Below are 21,128 nucleotides of genomic sequence, written 5' to 3' on the forward strand. Positions count from 1 at the left end.
ATTACTTTAAAAATGTCAGACTTTCTGATTATTTCCATATTTCCATAAAAAGACTAATGATATTAATATGGTTGCATACTTTCAGGACTGCTCTATATATGCACTACATACATCAGTGTCTGACACTGATTGCCAGCTAAGAATGGCTTATCAGCATTAATTGGCACCTGCCACTGAAAAACGGTAGGAGCGTATGACTGCAGGAATTGGCATATACCAAGACTGAAATATTAATTAAAGGAAATTATCAGGCAGTCTATACCTAAGTTTCCTATGTGGTCATTAAGCCGCTGTTGTACTTTTTAATATGTAACAACTGTCAAAGAATTTAAACCCAGAGTGAACTTTAGAAATACCACAGATTCAAGCTGAAAGTTGAATCTTTGTACTGGAAGTATGAAATGGTGTCTGTGTGTTTGTGTGTGTCTGTGTGTCCAGAACACCCTGCAGTTCATCAAACAGTGCTGGAAGATGCCAGGGCGTCCTCTCTTCCTCGTTCTCATCCGTGAGGATAACATCAAGTAATATTTACACTCTATAATAGTCCTTTTGTCGTTTTTTTGTGGTCTTCCTGCTGTATGATCGCTTTCTCAAAGCACTCTCCCTTCTCCAATCTCGTCATACATCACTCACTATCTCATCTTCTGTCTAACATCCGACTCAAGCTTGCAACAAAATGTCTTGACAGAGAATTTATTTAGCTTTTTTTCCCCATCAATCATGTTTCTGTTTCTCCTCCTCCCCTCCATTTTTTCCCTTCAGTATGTACTATCTGTCTTTATAGCAGAAAGGTGCTACTGCACATTTGCTTGCTGATTGGGTGATAATGTTTCTCATTTGTATCACTATAACCTGGCTGGTGGGCTGATTACAGTAGTATTGACCGTTATCCAGGGAGCCATATGTTAAATGTGCTACAAACGTTTAAGCAGCCACGCTACAGCATCTAGAATGAGTCAGTGGGCTCTCATAGAAACAATTCAATAGTCTTTAGTTTGCTATTGATTGGGATTATGACCTGTCTAGGGGTCAACAACATACCAGATAAAGCACTGAGTATACTCATTTGATCTGAAGCTTCAGTTGCATACTATTAGTGTGTTTAATACAGATATTATGTCTGGAATAAAATCAGTGATACTTGTGATGAAAGGAGAGAGAGCTTATCACAATATTTTAACTTCTGTCTCATCAGAGGAAGCCGCTTTAACCCAGTCTTGGACATGCTGGCCTCATTCAAGAAGGGCAGCATCGGAGAAGTCAAAGTTCATGTTGACAGACTTCAGGTTTGTGGATCCGGTTAATTATGTTTTTGTTTGCAGTGCAAATGTCAAAGATATGCTTTAATCAACACTTAAACAATCAAACTGGTCAACTAAATGAAAAAACCCACACAAAAGTCGAACATGACCTGCAGCACCGAAGCTTTCTACAGTAGTTGGATCCAGTTAGATCAAACAGATTTAATCCTGGCAACTCTCATTGCAAAGCGAGGGCGATCTCTGTCTGTGCCCATTAGAGACTATAGCAGGTAACTGTCTGGTGAATTCACAGTGAGGCCAGTGGGTATCGTGTGTTCTGCATCCTGCACACACTAATCAGGTAGCTTGCTCACCTAAACCTAATGGAGTCTTTCCACTTGAAACCTGAAATGGACTATGTCCACTTGAGGCACTGTGAACAATGACCTGAAATGGTTTTCCAACATGGCCTGGATTTTATGTGTGAAACAGCAAAAGCAATGTGAGGCAAGTTTCTTTGACACTGAGATACTAGCTACTATCTCTCCATCCATCCATTTGCTTCCGCTTATCCTTTTCAGGGTCGCGGGGGTTGCTGGAGCTTATCCCAGCTGGCATAGGGCGAGGAGCGGGGTACACCCTGGACAGGTCGCCAGTCTGTCGTAGGGCTAACATAGCCCTACTATCTAGTTTAATGTAATTGCTTTGACTGCATTTTGTAGTTATTCAAAATAATTCTTGTCAAAATATGAAATGTAACAAAAATAGACAGATACAGCAGCACATCATAAGCTGACATGATACTGAAACAGGATGGTAGATTTAGTGCTAGACACCAGTGAACACAAAAGGCTATTGCAGTTGATAGCTTGACTTTATTATGATTTTATTTCATAGGATTATATCTGAATACTTAAGAGAGGCCACTGGGCATGTATTTGGTTAGGTTTGGTTCTTCTTATGTGTTGAACACGTTGAATATATTTCATATCATATCATATATTTCTACAACTAGAACCTCTCTTTCTTGTGTGATCATCAGAATGGGTCAATCCTACATTTAACTGATCAATCATGCTCTTAGATTCACATATTCTTACATTTCCAAGCAAGCACAGAATCAATATCACCACTACTTTTCCTCCACTTTTGATTGTTTGCTTATTGTGGGGGCTTTTATAAAAGCAGCCGTAGAGACAGAAGTATACAGGCTGCTCCCTTCTTTTAGCTCAACAGATATTACAAATAAACTCTAAAATAAATGCACTGGTGTAATATAGCAAATGTTTTAATAATAAATAGTTGTCCAGGGCTTCCCCTCTGCCTTACAGTACAAACAAAAATTTCTCAGCCTTTAAGCTGGTGTTCCCCTTTATTTTAATAGCAGCACCAGTGTTCATCTGTGTGTGACCTTGGTCTGTGAAATTCAGTATGAAAACTATCATTGTTGGCTTGAGAAGGCTAAAGCTGCTTTGAGCTCTGAATGTTAAAAAAGGTGACTGGGACTGTGTGAGTGAAGGTTTTTTATGGCTTGAATTTGGATGACAGCATGGAATTAAATGTTATATTTATAGAAGACAAGTCTTTTCCTTCTGTGTGGGTTTTGACCTACTCAGAGGTAAATAAAATTAAGTCTAAGTGCATAAATGAATAAATAAATGTGGCTTATTGGCGTTATGAAATGGATGAAACAAGTGTTACAAATGCTATGAAATAACCTCTGCCTATATGGTTCATTAGTCAGTGTTCAGTAGATGTTGCAGTGCCTACAATCCGAAGAAGAGTCAGGACCATAAAGCATATTCAAAGTAAAATCAGATTATATTTTTTCTTATTTGCTAGATTTTGAGTACTTCTGGTAGCTCAGGAGGTAGAGCAGCTTGTCCACTAATTGGATGGTTATTGGTCCAACCCTTGGCGTCATTGGACAAGATAGTGAATGCTTAATTAGCCCTTATGCATCCGTCAAAGTGCAGATGTGTATGTGCGATTGTTATAAAGGGATAGAAAAAAGCTGCTTTATTTTGCTGGTGCCTTGTCCATATTATATCTCAATTTGGTGCATCATGGAAATCTTCGTAGGGCTATTCCCAAATTTACAGTTAACCTTAAAGCTAACCTGTAGATCATCCTCAGTTTTAACTGCATGGTTCAAATATGTCTACATTGAATGATTTTGAACACAGTATTCATGATTTCAAAAACCCAGAAAATTAGGCCAAGGTAGAACCAGGATTATTTGCACACTGGTAACTTTGCAAAGTTTATGACAGTTTTCTAACTTAAACTTCACTTCCAGTGTGTTTGTGGTGTTCAGCAGAGACTTCCTCATATGATCCTTTCTTTTTCTTTTTTTGCTTTCAAGTTTTTCCTTCCCTTTGCCTATTTGCCATTCGCAACACAGCTAACTCCTACAGCTTTGAAACATTTGCTCTTCATCATCTCATTGTTATGGGGAGCAGGATGGCTCCTCTCCTACGCCTCTTATTTTTGTTTTGGAGTTAACTTCAGTTGGAATGGCTAATATCACATTTAGACCACAGGAGAAAGGCAAACCGAACTGCACTCCTACACAGCTATGCTTTTAAAATGCTCAAACTTTTATCATCGCATTACCGTGTAAGACACTCACTTGTCACTGCAACAGTACACATTTGTAAAAATTGTAAGCGTGAACTTATTGCACACCTTACTACTCCATTTGTTATCTGGTACAAACTGCATTATTTAAACGGTTGTTTTGTAAACCGAGTAACCCGACAAACTTCCCCTCTGGGATCTACGCAGCTCCTGAGTAGGCTTTTAGAAGTACTTTGTCAGTGCAGTACTGCAGAATCTCTTGAATGCTAAATTCACCAAAAAAAAAAAAGTCACTTGACAATTTCTTTGATGTGCACTGTCCTTATCAATCATTTAGACCCTGATATCTGGGGCATTTGTGGAGCAACTGGACTTCCTGCGTATCAACGAAGCAGAGTAAGAGTCCCTCTAGTGTTTATGCTCCCTTTGACAGATGTCAGTGTTTTTGCCATAATTACTGCATAAATCAAAGTGTCTAAGTGATACCAGCTTTATTTTCATTTACTGCTTTAAATGTGAAAGCAAAGCTGCGGATAACACAAAAAATATAATTTGTCTGTATCTGTATCTGTGTGTGTGTGAACAGGATCCCAGAGTTTAAAAGCTTTGAGGAGCTGGAGCTGCCTAAGCACTCCAAGGTGAAAAGACAAACAAGCACGCCCAACGTCTCCGACCTGGAGCAGCAGCCTGAGATTAATGTGGAGGAGTGGCAGAACAAGTCCACCAATGAGATCATTCAGAAGTTCCATGTGAGTTGTTCAAAAAGTACCCAAAAATAACACATTCTCTTAACTAAAGAGAACTGTGAATAAAATGGGCAGGGCATAAACTTTTCCTCACTGTTGTCGCTATAGCTGCTAATTAAATGGTAATCTTTTATCCGAACAGCATTACCAAGACTGGCAGAAGCCCCTCCAGCTCTTCCTTCTATGCCATGTCTGACTTAATCAGTGTCGTGCCTGTTGTCACTGATGCATGCTCAGCTTTGTTCCCCCCGGGGTCTTTGCCTCTGCTTTCCCAGAACAGAGCCCTACTGTCAAACAGAAATGATCTTGGCTGAAATGTTTAACTATACTGTTTTTGTATGGAAGGCTCATCATCCCTTTCATCTGAATGTGTATCATTGTAAAGGACTGTGACTGCTTGGCAAGTCAGGCTCAGCTTGCTAGCATCCTTCTGAGGAGAGAAGGATCGGACTTCCTTGCCAAAGATGGTAAGCACTCGCATTGTGAGCTAGAGAGCAACTAAAAGCTGTACTTTCACAAATTAACAGCAAATCTGTTTAAATCGAGGAATTTCCACTTCCCAGTTTTGCCTGACATCATCTAAACTGTTTTCTACCTTAAAAATTGATGAATGCATCAATTTTTATCTTATTAATTTAAATACAACTCTATTTCTCTTTGAAGTTTTTTTTAACGTCTGAACGTTTTGTTGTAATTATAGAGAACATGATGGAAGAATTGGAGAGAATCTACAGAAGAGCTGGCAGCCGAAAACTTTGGTCTGATATTCTCACACACACACACATGCACTATTAAAATCTGTTCATAGACCTTTTTGCAGCAGTTCAGCCTTCTGTTCCTACATTTCTTTGGATTACATTATATTTGTCCTGATTTGATTTTCGGTTTTTGCCTTTGCTAACATTCTTCGTGTGTGTAATAAAAGAACTTGGAATGGAGTTTGAAAATTGAATGAGATGTGAACTATATGAGGATTTTTCTCTGTACTTTAGCGAGGGTTCTTTTAAGCAGTTGCTTGTATATAGACCTGTTGTGTAATCTTCATAAACACTTCAAAATAACTGTCATTTAATCTGGCTGAACTGTAGGCTGGCAGTGCGCCATGCTGCAGCTATTACCAAGAAGTTTGCCAGCTCTATAGCTCCTCACATCACCACAATTCTGGTGCATGGGAAACAGGTAATGTTCAGGCAGAGATGGAGTCAAGTCCGTGCATGAGTAGCACCGGTTAGTTGGCTAGCTTGCTGTCGAAAAAGCTTTCCTAGAGCTGTGTGAGGTTCAGCCCATCCACACTTTGGATTCTTCTTAGGCAGGTCATTTAGAGGTGTGAAAGAAAACATTAAACTGAATTTGGAGTTCATTCTTTTTTAAACAAGTTCAATAAATATGCATAAAACTTATACAATGCTTACAATATGTGAACATAAGCAGTGGCCACTTAATGCCCCTAGAGTTATCTAGCTATTAGAGATGTGTTTAAAAGAATAAGATTTAGCATCTTAGTGTTATTTAATTGACTAGCAGGTGTTGGAAAAACACGAATAGGCTAATATCTTAGCATATCAAGGAGATAAACGTATTCCTAGTGAAACCACTGGGGTTAGAAATATAGAACATAGCTAACTCTCACACAGTCGTCAGTTTGGATGAGGCAGCTTTGCCAAGCTAGCAGGCGCCTTGACACAGATCTGTACGGGCTTTCTCTCGCCATTAACCATCACAGTGGCTCGCCCTTCACTTCTGCTGTTTTGATATACATATATAATTTATTTTTTAGCATCACATGTTTCTCTAAGGCTGGCTGTATACTGCAAATGAAACAGAATTTGACTTGCAGCCACAGGTCCAATTTATTTGTTTGCTAGATGAAAGTGCTTCATAGCTACTGCGGGAGCTGGCAACACACATAATGTAATATTAGAACAAATGTGGTATAAAATTTGTGGAATACATAACTGAGCCAAATTGACTGCCTTTTTCTGTGTCTGTTGTTAGATCTTGCACAACAGATGCACAGAAGGCATTCAGTAATTTTTGAAATAATATACGGTTCTTCTAAGGCAATGATATGGGTAAATGAAAACATCAAATCAGGGTACAGTGTTTTATGTTGTCAAGAAATCTCTGCATTTCTCTTTTTGATCTTTGTCTATAAAACTGCCAAAATTCCTTTTTGTTTGTGGTGTACTGCTGGCCTGTCTCACAAAAAACTGACCAAATACTACAAATGGTTGTCACAACTTGTGAGCTTTTGTTCCCCTCAGTGTTTTTATTTGATTTTGTATCCAGTTGCCTGAAATGACAACTTTTATTGTATGCTGTTTTTTGTTAATTAATAGGATTTTAGCATAAAGAAATTTGATTATGCTGTCAAGTTAAAAAAAAAATTGTCTGCAGGCAGGTTTTCAGCTTGCTGGCAAATGGCATCAATACTCAGTTCAATTTACTTTCTCATTTACCTAACATGGGCCAGGAAGTGAAGCTTGAAATAGGTTCCCCAACAAAGCATCGGTGGATTGACACCACATCATGCCTTCTAAACGTTAAAGCTTTGTTACCTTTTTTATTCATTGTATTCAAGATGTGCCCTTGTATTTCTGCAGGTTTAAGCACTGAATAACTCTACAGATACACACACACACACACGCTTTCACACAGAAACACACACAAAAAAGATATTCGCAGCATATAATAAGAGGAGGTTGTGTTTCAGCTGATTATATCCATGCCCCCCATTAATTAAGTATTCCATGTGTTCCCTGCTTCTGTGTTGTGGATGTGTGTCGATAGCAGGCTTGGTTGTGGGCTACCATGTGAAGATTTGTGAACAGTTTGTGTGCTGATTTTTTCCTCATAGGATTCCTGCAGGCCCGAGGAGGCAGTTTGAAGGTTGCGCTGAATCCTGAACAATGCAATCAGAAATTAGTGAACATTAAAATATTTTAGGAGATGACAAACTTTTAGATGTTATTTATAGGGACACATTTTCTAGTCATGTGTTTGACTTTTAGATTTAGATTGGTGATTTATGGTTGGTTTACACAGCTTGTGTATGTATGTGTAGCTGTGTGTGTGTGTGTGTGTGTGTGTGTGTGTGTGTGTGTGTGTGTGTGTGTGTGTGTGTGTGTGTGTGTGTGTGTGTGTGTGTGTGTGGGTGGGTGGGTGGGTGAATTGTGTTGCTTACATTGTTGAAATATACATTGCTGTGCTTGAGAGTCACCATCTACCAGAACCAAATTCCTTGTATGTGTCTGTGCATATACATGGCCAATGAACGCGATTCTGATTTAATACTTTAAAGAGTATTTAATCAAATATTGGAAGAATTGCAATGATTATAAATTTATTTTTTTAAACTTTAATTAAATGAGGCTGCAGTCTTAGCTGTTAGTCATTATCTGTCGTGGTGTAAAGAATGTTCTTGTGTCTTTTCGCCCACTAGGTCTGTTGTCCGTCTTGCTGCCAGTCTGTTATCTAAGCTAGTGGACAGCCTTGCCCCCAGTATTACTAGTGTTTTAGTGCATGGCAAGCAGGTAAGTGGACACACAGACTGCAGGGCCTGATTAGTGACAATCCTTTTGGCAAATTATGTCTGAAAAAATGTTGGTGGCATGTTGGGATAATAATTTTAATGTTCACTGATTAGGAAAAAAATTAAAGTTGAAATATTTGGTTTATAGCTCCTCAAGCTGTCGTCCTGTGGGAATTGCTTAGGCCAGCTGCATGCTCATATCAATCATCACAGCTCGCCTCCATTGTGTGTCCATATAAGCTGTAGTTATAGTAGCGCTGCTGGTGTGACTACCATAGAGTCCTAATCTGCACCGTGTCTAGACACACTCCATATGCCAATTGATATATTGTGACCCGTGAATTTGCCTGATGCCACTCCCTCACGCTGGATGAGTTTCGGCGCATCATTTTCTGTCAAGTGTTATTCAGAGATTAGCCTCCTCTCAAGAGTGTCAGTTATCTTGCCTCATTTTTACCCTTCTGAGCAGTTTTAGGCATTTCATTATGCTCAAGTAGCTCAAGGTGTGAATCTGCATATAGATTGCCTACCGGAGGGAATGCTCCTCTCAACATGATTGGAAAAGCTGATTTAAAATTTGAGACGCCTGTGTTCCTCTGCTTACAATAACAGCTCAGTTGGAAAAAATAAGAGGCACCACCCCATTTAAGTCAATTCTGACTTGAGTTTTGATTAAATTTCTCGTCGTTATTGAAATCCAACAAAGCATTCCCCTTGAATTTAAACTCGGCTGTACCCAAACTTTATTTCCAGCTTGTCTTCTTTGTACTCAGTTCGAATCCATTTAGATGTATAGATGAAAGATACATCTCAGTGCTAGATTTCATCAGCTGAAGACGAGAGTAAAAGCGTGTCCTCTCATCAGTTAGACTGCTGAGGTGTAATTTTCTTGAGATGGCTTCAGAAGAAACAAATACAAAAGTGGAATCTTGAGATCTGTAATTTTTCCTACTCACTTTTATGTGACTCTGAGAGAGGAGGCCAATTTTAGATTGATGGAAAAAGGATACTTGTAAGAATTACACCTTAGAGAAGTACTGCGCTCATGCTCGCCTCTGCACATACACACTTTTGCAGATTTGCCGGACTGCAAAACTTTCTAACCAACGTGATGTTTGCTGTCTGTGTGTGTCTGTGTGTACATATGTATGTGTCTGTGGTGTTTCCTGTGATTACCAGGTGACCCTTGGTCTATTTGGACACGAGGAAGAGGTGATCTCTAACCCACTGTCTCCAGGGGTGATCCAGGGCATCATTTACAGCAAATGCTCCCCTTATGGTGGGGAGCGGGAGGCTGTTCTGCAGCAAGAGATGGTCATCCACATCGGATGCATTATCTCCAACAACCCTGAGCTGTTCAGTGGCATGATCAAGATCAGAGTCGGGTAACCCAAGTGTATTTAGTGAAGCTAGATGAATTTGAGCAGGATGGGGCAGCTGTAATTCTTCCCTCCCTGCTGTTCATTCTAGTACAAACTATAGAAAGAAGCCCTCATGTTAGCTAATCAAAGCAGTAATAGCAGCACAAGGTGACATGTTTGATCAAGAAATTACTTAATATTAGTTATTTTTGGACATATCCATTCTTTCTCAGACCAAGGCTGTGACATATAAAAACTTTACAAAAACACTGGAGAGCACAAGAAGGTGGCATTGTAAATAAGTTAAGCAAGCTGTAAAAAATGGCTTCTCACAAGGGGCACAGTCAGAAATTATGCGTTGTTTTCCAGCTCATTAAAATGAAAAAGCACATGTACCTGTGGCAGATTTGACTTCATCCTTGTTTTGTTTTGTTTTTTTAAACCTTTGAATTATCTGCATCCTGTGTGTGAGCATGAATAAAACCCTGTGAAGGTGTAATCACAGCAGACTAAAAAGGCAGTTTTTTACCTGTGCACTTGACTATTGTCTGCAGTTACACTAAACAGTGATGGATTAGAACTTATTTTATCAGTTATATACGTGTGAATCAATTTATCCCTAAGTGATCATATTGATGTGAGCTGTGCAGGGCTCAGTGCCACCATTGATAACAGCACATGTGTATTATGTGGACTTCCAGATGGATTGTCCAGGCTATGAAACATGAACTGAAGATCGTGGCAGGAGACATGCCACCCCAGGACATCTACCAGCTCTCCCCCAGCGACATCAAGCAGCTTCTGCTGGACGTGCTGCAGCCGCAGCACACTGGCAGGTATTCTCTCTCTTTCACTCACACACGAACACGCATCGTACAAACACACATTATCGCACTTTATCAAGAGCGTCATCCATGCTTTCTCCTTACATTAACTCACAGATCTGCCTTTGAAGATGCTGTGTCTTTATCTTAATGCCTCTACTTTTTGTATAATCTTTTTGACTTTAATTATTTTATCTTCTTTCTTGTCTACATTCATATCTTATTATCTGCGGCTGCCACAACCCAATTTCCCCTTGGCAATTATGAAAATCTTATCTTATCTCATCTGATCTAATACACACCAGCTCACAGACAATTTTCCTTTGGCACAAAGGCTGGCATCCTCATATTTTGCCTGTTACTAAGATGTGTTCAGCAGTTTCTTCCTCGTTTCGCCTCAGGTCTTGGCTGAACAAGCGTCAGATCGATGGCTCTCTGAACAGGACCCCTTTGGGCTTTTATGATCGTGTGTGGCAGATCCTGGAGAGGACCCCAAATGGTATTGTGGTAGCTGGGAACCACCTACCACAGGTACCCGCCTACCCCCACTTTGCTGCTAGATAATTACTCTGACCCATGCTGATTAATGATGACACTGTGTGTTGTGTGCTGTAAAAGAATCACTTTTTTTTAATCTGTGTGGAAAATTTCTGTAGGCCAGAAATTCTTTTTTGGTAAATCATTAATATGTTTGCATATGCAGGCATGACTCCCATGAAGAAATACAGAATAAGTACTTGTGCATAAGCCTTTTAATGAAACCCTTAATTGACTAAACCAACTTTAACTGTTGGTAAAGTAACTACTTTTAAAGTCTCGATAATGCTCATATGACCGCCACATGGATAGTTGCTCTGCTAAAATGTGGAAACACTGGAAATGAAGATGGCTTTCTGCACAAATGTTCTGCTTGACATGTAGTAGTAGCCTTGCCTCCTAACAGGCTTCACTGCAGGTTATAGCCCTTTGGCTCCACTGTGGCCTGAAATCTAAAGCACGTAGACACCACCACATATGGAGTTTGCTCCCCTGAGATGCATTGACAGACATTTTATGGCAGGCATTTTATTGCAGCCACCTTTAGCTGCTGCTTGTTTGGGAGTAAAGACCTGTAAAGTCTGTACACAAGCAGAATCCATGCAGTTCGCATGCATACTTTACGAAATGTGAATTAGCACTAATATCAGTAATTATGGACTAGAACCTTCATAAATATGGTGATGTCTGGACTTCTGGAGTCATTCACCGATTTTCTGTGAAGAATTATTTATAACTGCTGGTTGTTTGGTCAGTAGATTCAGTTAGTGTGACTTGATTAGCTATTTCTGCTCACAGTGTTTTAACATTATTTAAAATACAACAGGTTCATGTTATTGTGAAGTGTTTCTAGCTTAATTTGTTGAAATACATGGAAGAGTAAAGCTTTAACAAGCAACACAAACTTTTTTGATGTCTACAGTAGGTCTCATGTATACTGTAGCACTGCAGCATGACCATATTTTGCTGGTCGCAAACATGCAAAGACATGTTCCATTACATTTTTTTTCTCCCATTAATCACATTTATCTCATCTCCTATATCCTCATCTCTTTGCAGCAACCCACGTTGTCTGACATGACCATGTATGAGATGAATTTCTCCCTGCTGGTGGAGGACACGCTGAAGAACATTGTTCTGCCCGAGTACAGACAAATCATAGTGGAGGTAAACAGGCCCGTTCATCAGCACCAACAAATAGAATCAAAGTATTGAAGGATTTTACTCATCCTGGTATCGACTGTTCCTGTGGTTTACAATGATTAGATTTCAGTAATTTTGAGACCGTCTTCATTGTTATTAATATTAACGTCTTGCCCTCGCTCCGGTTGCCCATAGTTGCTGATGGTGGTGTCCATAGTTCTGGAGAGGAACCCGGAGTTGGAATTCAGTGAAAAGGTGGATCTGGACAATCTGGTGAAGGAAGCCTTCAGGGATTTCCAGAGAGATCGCAGCCGCTTTGAAGGAATGGAGAAACAGGTAATGTGTCTCAACCTTAGGGTGACCTGTAATATACTTTCTTTTTCCTCTTTAAATGTGACCTTAGTGTCTACCACAAAATTGTAACATCACCTTCTTAAATTGATCCTCTAAAATCTTTTATCTTCTGTTCCAGTTATATTAAGGTGGGTTTAATTTAATTAAATTGTTGAAGGGTTAACACTGACATTTTCCAATTCATTAGAGTCTTATTACATTTGTCAGATTTAATCCTGTTGATTTTTTTCCTCCTTTATTGCATCTAATTCATGAACAGCCTCTTCGTACTTGCAGCTCGTTGGTTTAGGTACTTTTTAAAGACATATTTTATCATCTGACCCTGACTTTACTTGTCCCAGGATGACATGGAGGAATTCTACAACACACCACCAGTGGGAAAGAGAGGCACCTCCAGCTACTTGACCAAGGCTGTTGTGATCCAGTTGCTGCAGGGGGATGTTAAGCCCTGCAAGGATGACCCATGCACTGTTAGTTAAATTATGAGCTTTTTTAGCCCAATACCAGTTGAAAACAGTGGACTGTCCCCCATTCTTGATATGCATTATAATGCATTATATGCATAACTTCAGTCTTCAGCAGTACCACTTTAGCAAGCTATTTTTTTCAGAGATTAGCATGTCTGCAGTTTGCTCAAGGAAATAAAAATAGCTATAAAAATAAAATTGTAATCATTAGGGATAATTCTAAAGTAGATCATGTGTTCACTTTGTTTTAGCGATACAAATTTGTGTGTTACTTGTCCAGAACAGAAGTGTTTATCCAGAGATTATTTATCTTATATCTTTACATTTTACTCATAACTAGCTAATGTCACCACACAACTAGCTAGCTCTTTTTCCCTGCTATCTGAATGTTTTTGATTAGCATATCTGCACTTTGTTTTGCAATTCATATACTGTACATCCAGGACACTTAGCTTAACTCAGCATCTACATTCTGGTCTGCAAGAGAGAAATTGTTTATCACAAAGCTTGAACTGTTTGTTGAACTATTGCTTTATGATTTTTGTTGTTGGTGCTGAGAAATTGGTTTTAAATTCTCTGCATTCTAGCTGTCAGCTATGTCAGAAATTATACTTCAGTGAGCTGTGCTAAGTAACAGCTGTGCAATACATTGTAGGTCACCAGCAATAACTTGTAGATGTTACATAGAAGTTTCAAGGTCATACTATATCAGGAGAAAGGTGGTTCTTACACTGGTGAATTTGATTCCCTGGACATCATGTGACTTATCATGCAAAGCAGAGGGCAGTAACTTCTGTCTTTATTTCATATATGGTTCATCCAAAATGTAGCAGTCTCAATCAAAATGCAGCATGGCCTTGTTAACAGGCTGGCTCTGGCTCTTTGGCATTAGAAACACATTAGAAATGTGTGCACACATTCTAAAATGTCTTTCTTTTTAATTTAGTGAATTACATAAAATTTAGAAATGTAGAATTCAAAATACGAACAAAGTTAGGTGTTTGCTGTACTCTTAAAGGAACTCTGTGTCCTCTTATTTTTGTGCATGCAGAGAATACGCATGACAATAGGTACTGTTAGCATAACAATTGTGAGGGTTTCTCTCAGTATTACAGGTCACAAAACAGAGCTTTTGCGAGGCCTTTTTTCTCCACAATAGTCCTCTTTTTGACAATGAGTACTGCTCATCCAAAGTCTGGGACTGAGCCTCCCTAAGAAACTGATGTTTTGTTAAACGTGGGAAACAGAAAAGATTTCTGCCATCCTTAACTAGAAATGATAAGGCTCCCTTTGACTTATTTTAAAGCGTGCCTCTTTGAATATCATCACTGTGATGAATCTGCCCAACCTCGTCATGGTCTGTTTGAGTGTGTCGGTGTGTGTTCTTTGCCTCTGTCATTCAAAAGGAGTATTTTTAACTCCAAACTGTGGTTTGAAAGAATAAAGTTATCACAAAAACTACAAACATTTTTCTCTCTGTGACTTCCTGTTGTGAATTGTGCTTGTGAATGAGTAAAGAGGCCAAATGTCACTTCCAACCCCTTTGATTCTAAATATATAATTACTTTACATGAAGCTAAAATCTCATGTTTCTTATAAAACTGCAGCAGAAATGGAGTGTAACTGATATCCCCGAGGGGGTGTGTTTGGCATTGTGCTGCATCCTACCAGTTACACCCCCTCATGTTGACTGAACCCCTTATCAATCTGCATCTCAGCACTGAGTCTGCGTGAGCTGCTGTCTTGCAACACTGACTGACAGGCAGACAGGGTGGAAAAAGCCAGAGAAGATAAATGAGCTCTGCCTCATACTCGATATATTCAAGTCGACTCTGGTGAGAAGAGCTTTTGCCTGTCTTGTTGAATGAATGTTTTCCACATCGAGGCAAATCCAAAAGGAATCCCTAAGCATTAATTTAAACAAGTAACCTCAAGAAGGCTTTTCATTTCTTCCCAATTAGTTAAACACTTTGGGATGTATGATAAAGAAGCCGTGCTTTCATTGAGAAAGGAGCTCTGCTTTCAAACACCAGGGAACGCCACTCATAAATAGATTACCATTCAGGCATTATGTCCTATTTTCTCATGGCCTGAATCATAAATAAGATGATATTGAGAAAAAAAAGCCTTTCTTGTATTGAAAACTAAATCATATTAGAGAGCATTGAGATGCAGCTCAGTAATATTGTACAGATGTACCGCTGAAGTCTCAAACTGATGCACCATCGGTCCACTAGAATGCAGCAGAGTCCAAGAAATGCAATTCATATAGTTTCAGTTATATTTCAAAGGTGTAACTTTCTTACCAACTTACCAAAGTAATGTCAAAATATATTAATGATCCAAACAAGTCCATGAAGCAAGGAGCTGTTATGCAGCACTTTGTTTTACATTATATTTAATATTAATTTGTGTTTTCAAATCACATTGTGGACTCCATTAAATGTCTCCTACATAAAAACCTTTGAATCAAGGAGCTTTTGTGTTCGTTCTTTTGCTTTTGCTTTTTTTGCTCTCTGATCAAAGGGTACACATGGTGAGAGCAGTCAGAGGGCCTTTTAACTTGTCGACTAGGGGGGAAATGCAAAAAAGTGGGAACTGGCGAGTTCCCTAGTGTTTGGCTGAATGGAAACAAACAAGATGGGACATTAGCAACCAACAGTGAGCAATCCAAATATGAGGGGCTTTTCATGCCAGAACTAAAGCAAATGAAATCAAAAGAGTGTTTCAACTGATTATTAGATTAGAATAAATGAATAATTACGAACTGGTGTGAATTTGAAACACCACTTATAAATTACAGTGTGGTCATGCAGGGATTCTTTGAGGGAAAGAAGAGCGTTTTGCTGGTAGATAAATGAAGTGCATATGAGGAGGCATTTCATCATAAATATATCTCTCCAGTCATATTCATGTCATTATATCCACACACATCCCACAGAACAGCAGCCATACATTTCTCTGGAAATGTGTTGTCATCATGGTGAGCATAATCGCAGATGACAAACCCATGTGGTGTGCTCTGACTGACTGTTGAAACAGAGGAACTTCATCCCATAGCGGTGAGCACAACATTCCCACATCTATATCTCTATCACACCTCCTGCTATAATACAGCAGGATATCTGCCTGCCTTCTCCCTTGCTGCTATCTGGTTTGATATGTGAGCGAAAGCCTGACTGTAGATAAAATGCTGCTATGATGTGTTTAGTCTGCAGGCAGCCAACTACAGGAGAATTTATACAGCTGTTCCCACAGGTGGTTGTCATCCATATATAATCTACACCACATCAACAAAACTGCCTTAATATTGTGTAGGTACCCTCATGCTACCCAAACATCTCTGATCCAGTTTCCCGTGAAGTCTGGCATTGGGATGATAAAATGGATTTCTTTGGTTCCTGTAGGTGGCCCCCGCTGACCCCAGTGGGCACCCCCATACCCCGCGACCCACCAGGGAGAGGGGGCCCAGGCCCATCCAGACCGGGGCCCAGCGCAGCAGCGCCTCCCGGCCCCACAGAGCCCAGGACAGTCCACCCAACCCCACCACAGAGAAAACTGCACCCACCCCACCATCCACTCTTCTTCCAGACTACATAAGACAATAAACACCCAGGCTGTGTTTATATATATATCAAATATATCAACATCGTTGATATATTTCTGCATTGCCAGGCAACTGGGGTGCTCTGTGAGTTGGTTTCAGGACAGTTTAGTAATAAGAGTGAGCATCCAGTGAAAACTGCACAATGCCCTCTTGCAGATCTTCATTTGGGTCAAGCTGGAATAGGTTTCAAGGAATAACCTCTCATCTGATTTTCTGCGAGTTTGTCTAGGGTATATATGCTGTGGTATGTTGCATTTGTTCCTGTTACATCCTTTACTCTAAAAATAACTAAAGTTAAATAAACCATATGCTAACAGCATTCATCTCAAAGTCCCGGTATACCCATAAGGCCTCATGTATAAATGCATTTGTATTCTGACCGCCTGCAGTATTGTATCAAAAATCCCCTCTGGCTCAGACAGTATTTTCCAATAGAAACATTAAAGAGAATCCTACAATGGCAAGCAAGGTCAGTTTTGACTCTTTGTATTACATTTTTTTTTATCTATGCAAGGGGAAGACTTTCCCAGAGTGTAGAAAAGTGATTTTTTTTATACCTATGTGCCAAGCAACATTGTAGATAAGGTATTTGCATGAGAAATGTCAATGGACACATACAATGGGCCTTCAAGCTGATATCTAGAAAATCATTTTTAAGGCTTATGCACCAAATGAAAACATTTCATTTGAGTGAGTGGTTTGAATCCACTTTTCAGTTTGTGCAAAATTTGCCTGCCTGAGACTCTAGGGGAAAAAATGTTCGAATGGAAGAATGAAGAACCAGAAGTGGTGGAAAAGGGTAAGATGCAATGATGATTAAAATTTGGAAATACCTGCACACACTGTCAGTCAGTCTTCCCTGGGAGGCTTTCATAAAGCTGCACTTTATGGTGCAAAAAACCCCCCCACTCTGTAAAGACTATAAAAGCGAGAGCTACTGAAACTTTGCTTAGTTCCTGTACAGTAAGTGGATTTTTATATTTCTATCGCTGTTTTCAGAAAATTACAGAAATTGTCAGAAAGAATGCGCTCAATACTGGGATCAGGGAGGAGGACTGTGGATTGAGAAATTTAAAGCAGTTATATGTTGATCCCCTTTTACTTTCAGAACTGCCCTAATTCATAAAACTATAGATTCAGCAAGGTTTTAAGATTTTGGTCCATATTGACATGACAGTATCACATAGTTGCTGCAGATTTCTGTGCTGCACCTACATGATACGAATCTGTCATTTTGCCACATCCCAAAGGTGCTCAGTTGGATTGAGACCTAGTGATTGTCGAGCACAGTGAACTCAATCATGTCCATGTTCAAGAAACCATTTTGATATTATTTGAGCATCAAGACACATCTGACCAGGCAACATGTTTCTAATCTTCTGTTGTCTAATGTTGGTGATCCTGTGACAATCAGCCTCAATTTCCTGTTTTTAGTTGACTGGAGTGTCACCTGGTGTGATCTTCTGTTGCTGTAGCACATCTGCTTCAAGGATTAATATGTTGTGCATTTGCAGATACTTTTCTGCATACCCTTGTTGTAAAGAGGGCTTTTATGGGTCTTGAAGAATTGTCTGGTCACATCGCTCTGATATCTGTCATCAGAAAGGCATTGATACTCAGTGGATAGTTGCTCTTTTCTGGACTATTCTCTTTAAGTCCTAGAGATGGCTGTGAGTGAAAATCACAGTAGATCAGCAGTTTCTGAAATACTCGGACCAACCCATCCCACACAAGAAATCATGCGCACATGTTCAAAGTCACTTAAAAGACCATTCTGATGTTTCAGATACTTCAGCGGGTCATTGTAACCATGTCTACATGACTAAATGCACAGATTTTCCTGCCATGTGATTGGCTGAGATTAGATTAACAAGCAATTGAACAGCTATACATAATAAAGTAGGCAGTGAGTATGTTCCCCGTAAGGCAGGGGACAGCAGTGTATCAGGGTTCTTTTTCTGAAGCTGTTTGCTCGCGTTATGACACACTGATGCTGCTGCAGTCTCATAACTCAGCATCTGTCATCAATAACGCCAAGGTGACACATATCTATCAATATTTCATATTAGGGCTGGCAGCGAGCCTAGACACACACAGAGAACAGCACTGGCACTGAGAGGGACTTTTACGCAAGATCTCTGCTGAACTGTAGACAAAAGATTAGAAGGTACCTTGCCCGAAACAGAGTAAATGAGTCTGCCTTAAATTTGAATCTCCAGAAATGTTCTTTCTGCATTGTGGAAACGTTATTGCTCCAGATTTACATGTAGCCACATTTTCTTCACATTTTTCTTCATATTTTCAGCAGGTCATCGTGACTCTGTCTAGACGACCTGCTTAAAGTGGTAGTGTCTAAGCAAAGCTGAACTCATTTGGAAAGTTGGACATTCACAGGAGATCCGTCTGCACTCCTACTCCTACTGCTACATGTAGCTCAGAGATGAAAGATTGTTTCAGCATGTGTGCAGATTAGATTTTTTTTTATTCAAAGAGTACTTTGAAATGTCTCAAAAGTGAAGCAATTGTGGAAGCACTATAAACCTGTGTTTTTTGTAATGACTGGGATAGGATGACTCCTTTAATTTCAAAAACATATCAGACTGTAGGCTGTAGAAACCTTTGAGAAAATGGCTGAACTGCACATTTGATCTGTCACCTTAATAAACATTTTCCTAATGAGTCTGCTGTTTACAGTATGTTTATTTTATTACCTAGAGAGAACAAGACAGAGTATCTTTTAGGCCATCACTACAGTATTATCAGTCTCTCAGTCAGATTCAGGTGTCCACAAACCAGAGGGTGACATTGTGTTGACTCTGTCCTCCTTCATTAAGTGAAGAACATGTCTACACTGATTTCAGCAATTCAACTAATGCTAAAATCATTGTGGATACTAAACAGGCACAGTTATTATCTGGCCAAGTTTCAAATGAGTCTAACCTCGGGGAGGTTATTTGCTCTATGGAGACTCCATAATCAATTAGCACTCGTGTGGTTTTTGATCCATGACAAACATGTTTAGTGGCAATTTTGGCACCAATCCATTGCTTAATTAAAAGGAAACAAGCTCAATTTCACTGCTGAAAATAATTCACAACACACGGGTTAAGCTGTCAATGACACTATACAAATAACAGCTTGACCTATAGCAATTCAACGTGAAGGTATTTTCTCTCAAACAAGCATAGTTTCCATTGATTTTGTCTCCACAGTAATTGGACTGAATATCTCTACCAGCTTTCTGACAACAAGTAAGCTGGTAGAGATATTATTTCTTTTATATTTTATAACAATAGTAATAATAATGGTGACATTTATGATCAACATATATATTATCCTCTGCACAGGTTAATATTAATTTTTCTTTAAACATATACTTTTAAAATGACCCCCAAACGTCCTTTATGACCACCTTAAACCTACGGCTATAACCAATGGCTGCAAGTATCTGCCTCTTTTTTTGTTGTTGAAAACGTTTCTATGCTAATATGATTTGTCCATGTTAATGAAAAGTTTGTGTTCATCGCCTGAAGAATGAACTAAAATGAATTAAAATCTGAACTGCAAGTGAACATTATTGCCTGCACATGGATGTACTTATAAAAGGAATTTGATTTTCAGTGGCTCTCAGTGTATTGTTACGGCCCTAGCTGGGGACGTAACAGTATTCATGTGCAAAAGCAAATGTAAAGACAAGTTACATACGGAGATCCAGCTAATAGACTCAACAGAGACCTCAGTTAAGCTGTTTTGTGTAATCAAGAGTGTGGAAACAAAAATCTAAAGTTTCTGTACCTGTCAAAAAACAAACCAGATCTGTACTCAAATGCAGGTCTCCAGAGTAAAATTGTAATAGGTTTATTGTAAATATGCAAGTCAGAACAGTCAATAAAGCAGAAACTGAGAAATGCTTTGTCTTTCTTTCATGTGGTGTAAACAAAGGGAGCAGGTAGATAACTTCCAGATAACTTGTTTTTTTTTTTCAGGTTCCTTTTTCTCCACAAATTTTGCACTACAGAATGAAAGCAAGCAGGAAGCATCTGCACGCAAGGAGAATCAGGTGGGTCCAAAGCAAGCTTGAGCTACACTACCACTGCTGATGCAACAATCAGGCATTAGCTGAAAGGAATCTTCAGCCGTAAGTAGGAGATGAGTAATCACAGGCTTGCACACAGGTGAGTTATCACCAGATTGCTTCCAGGTGTGCTGGTCGAGAAGCAAAGAAGCCAGAGTGAACACACACCCCCACACAGACAGGAGAGAAAGATAAAGGGCAAGTTGGCAGAGGAGGACTAGTGGACTGTGACAGGGCCACATATATCCTAATTTAATCTGAAGTGGTCCAGATCAGCGAAAGCACGGTGTAACAACTTACATTTAAAAAAAATGACCATAGCCAAGATTTTATAAAAAAAATAATAAAAAAAAGCCAAAAACAGAAACGATCATTTCTTGTTGAATTATCTTTGCAGTTCATTTACTAAACAGATGGTGAACAGTCTGAGAAAATTACTAAGTACTACAGCATGTCAGCAATATAGTTTTCCCATATTCATTGAATGTGTTATTACACATTCATTTACACATTCCAGATAGTATTTTAAATCTTTATGACTGCAGCTGATTACTTAAATTAAGACATGATTTCCAGACATTTTACTCCTCTTTAGTAGTGATAAGCATCACAGCATAATTAATAATTCAGTGTCTTAGATTAAAAAAGAAGAAGAAAAGAA

General features: G+C 39.3%; 1 protein-coding gene across 4 annotated transcripts in view; it reads left to right on the forward strand.

Moving 5' to 3' along the window:
- phkb (phosphorylase kinase, beta) overlaps window positions 1–14,250 on the forward strand; it is a 102,956-nt gene extending 88,706 nt beyond the window's left edge. For 2 of the 4 annotated variants that reach the window (XM_026175432.1, XM_026175445.1), the window contains 13 exons: window positions 439–521; window positions 1,196–1,286; window positions 4,159–4,217; window positions 4,408–4,570; window positions 4,953–5,034; window positions 5,268–5,325; window positions 5,656–5,746; window positions 9,279–9,484; window positions 10,162–10,296; window positions 10,686–10,815; window positions 11,881–11,988; window positions 12,160–12,300; window positions 12,660–14,250. In XM_026175432.1, the coding sequence (XP_026031217.1) occupies window positions 439–521; window positions 1,196–1,286; window positions 4,159–4,217; window positions 4,408–4,570; window positions 4,953–5,034; window positions 5,268–5,325; window positions 5,656–5,746; window positions 9,279–9,484; window positions 10,162–10,296; window positions 10,686–10,815; window positions 11,881–11,988; window positions 12,160–12,300; window positions 12,660–12,797 (1,485 nt within the window). In that variant the 3' untranslated portion in view covers window positions 12,798–14,250. Of the gene's footprint in view, window positions 1–438; window positions 522–1,195; window positions 1,287–4,158; window positions 4,218–4,407; window positions 4,571–4,952; window positions 5,035–5,267; window positions 5,326–5,655; window positions 5,747–8,009; window positions 8,101–9,278; window positions 9,485–10,161; window positions 10,297–10,685; window positions 10,816–11,880; window positions 11,989–12,159; window positions 12,301–12,659 lie in introns of all 4 variants that reach the window. The other 2 variants (XM_026175439.1, XM_026175454.1) reach the window with 1 other exon arrangement.
- Window positions 14,251–21,128: the final 6,878 nt, after the last annotated feature.

This window comes from Astatotilapia calliptera, chromosome 1, assembly GCF_900246225.1.
Source record: "Astatotilapia calliptera chromosome 1, fAstCal1.2, whole genome shotgun sequence".
Taxonomy (NCBI): domain Eukaryota; kingdom Metazoa; phylum Chordata; class Actinopteri; order Cichliformes; family Cichlidae; genus Astatotilapia; species Astatotilapia calliptera.